We start from the raw sequence: 2175 nt of genomic DNA on the forward strand, positions 1-2175 counted from the left end.
TTGTTTGTATTGACGGTAAAATAATAATTATTTTCAGGGTAATATTTCTTTTTTTATGTTTATACATATAGCTGTAGTGTTACAGTACTTCCTGTTGTTATTGATAGGACGGGTCTCGCGCGCTGCCCTCCTGCGGCTCGCGCTCATTGGTTGACGCAGCGCTATAAAGTCCCGCTGCGCCTCCTTCACAGACTGCAGGTCAGATTCACCCACAGGAGCTGTGTCTTAGAGCCGAACAGCGAGGGGATTTATTCAACCTCACCTCCTCTCTGCGCCTCCTGCCTCCTCCCGGGTGTCTCCTGCTCTTCATCATGAAGGAGAGAAGAGTCGCGCAGCCGCTCGTGGCCAGGTGTAAACTGGTTCTGGTGGGAGACGTCCAATGCGGTAAAACTGCCATGTTACAGGTGCTGGTGAAGGACTGTTACCCGGAGGTAAGAGGCTGCTGCTCAAACATCTGGACTTCATCTAGATCAAAATACTGCTCTGAAAACTAATTGTCTTTTCATTCTTTAAAAACAAAGAAAAAATGTAATAAATAAAATAAACTCTTTTAGTGTTTATTTTATATTTAAAATGTAAATAAATGTTATAATATGCCAACCTGTAAAAGCAGAGCAGGTGACTTGACTATTAATCCCAAATATTTTAACATTAACCCTGTCACTATAGGGAATAAACACATAATTTGATATGATTTAATGAAATAGTAATCAGTATATTATTGATTTATGACAAAAACACAAAACAATCAGCTTCTCTCCTGTATTTAATTTAGATCTGGACAGTTGCTCCTTCTATTGGAGATCAATACACGAGGGAATAGATGTTTATGTTTGTCTTATTCCTGCCTCCTTGTAGACATATGTCCCCACGGTGTTTGAGAACTACACAGCTTGCCTGGAGCTGGAGGACCAGCGGGTGGAGCTCAGCCTCTGGGACACATCAGGTGAGCATCAGGCCGGCTCAGATGAAAACATGTGAACGAGCTGGGATTGTTCTCAGGTGTGAGTTTCACAGCTGCTGTCGTAAATAAAACTACGTCTTTGTTTTTTTTTTTTCCTGTTTACTCCGACCTCACGGTCCGTCGGTCCTGTTTGGGTCTGTGAGCTGCTTGTCACTCGTGTGACATCTGCTCATCTGGACACATGGAGTCCAAGAATGTGCTTCCTTCTTTAGATGTCAAAAGTAAAACACTATTATTGAGCTTTTCTGTTTTGCTTATTTCAGATTCCAAATGGACATAAAAACACAAACATCTAAGGCTGAAAATCTAAATTTGTGAAGTGAGAGTAAAAAAAATGACATGAATGCTTGCCTGAAAATGAAGTGGTAAACTGAGTATTTAGCATTAATGAAAATGAAATAGTTTCAGTTTTTATTTTGGTTTGACTTCGTAGTGATGTCATTTTATAAAGAGAGGGAAGTCCCTTTGGTGCAGATGGATTAGGTTTTAACTCTAGATGTTCCATTCCACAGATTTCCTTTACGATTCTGAGTAAGGCTGGTATTGGCAGTATTGATCAGATGCACCTAATGTGTATTTCTAATCATAGCTTCAAAAATAATACAAGACATCAGAGTAATTTATTCATTTAGTTTAAACTCAGAAGTACTGATGTAGCATCCTCATTTACATTATAGCTGAGCTACTAATATAGAAAAAACAGAGGACACAATTATACAAATTATGTTAAAATTTAAACTATAAAAAATGAAGTAAATAATAAAACCATTAAAATACACTGGCCAAAAAAAGTGTCCACCTGGATTTAAAGGCACAGTGTGTAGGATTTTGTCAATTCTTTTTAAATTGAGATAATCACTAATGACAATAATAAAAAAAAAACATGTCTAATCATTGCAGACAAAGACCTTGTTTTATTATTTTTACCTTATAAAAAGCTGTTTATATCTCCATGGTCGCGGGTCGCCACTACAGGCAGCCGCCATGAAACCTTTATTAATGGGATCTTTGCATATATTACAATTATTATTTATGTATGTCACTGTGTGTTTATTGTTTGTTCATACATATATATTGTTAAAAAATGTGCCAAATCAATGGAAAAGAGGGCAAAGTTCATGCAAACCTGTGTTCCACATTTAGCCTCCCTCATCATTTTTGTCTCGACCCTGCTGACAGATTCTGTATACCTTCGACTCGTAGATAAAGAC

General features: G+C 37.8%; 1 protein-coding gene across 1 annotated transcript in view; it reads left to right on the top strand.

Annotated features, from left to right (window-relative positions):
* The first annotated feature begins 200 nt into the window (after nucleotides 1-200).
* Nucleotides 201-2175, top strand: part of LOC106516767 (rho-related GTP-binding protein Rho6) — a 17407-nt gene continuing 15432 nt past the window's right edge. Inside the window, exons 1-2 of the mRNA XM_014007275.1 lie at nucleotides 201-431; nucleotides 859-946. Of these exons, the coding sequence (XP_013862729.1) occupies nucleotides 312-431; nucleotides 859-946 (208 nt within the window). The 5' untranslated portion in view covers nucleotides 201-311. The remainder of the gene's footprint in view (nucleotides 432-858; nucleotides 947-2175) is intronic.

The sequence above is a fragment of the Austrofundulus limnaeus genome, unplaced genomic scaffold (genome assembly GCF_001266775.1).
Source record: "Austrofundulus limnaeus strain Quisiro unplaced genomic scaffold, Austrofundulus_limnaeus-1.0 Scaffold41, whole genome shotgun sequence".
NCBI lineage: Eukaryota > Metazoa > Chordata > Actinopteri > Cyprinodontiformes > Rivulidae > Austrofundulus > Austrofundulus limnaeus.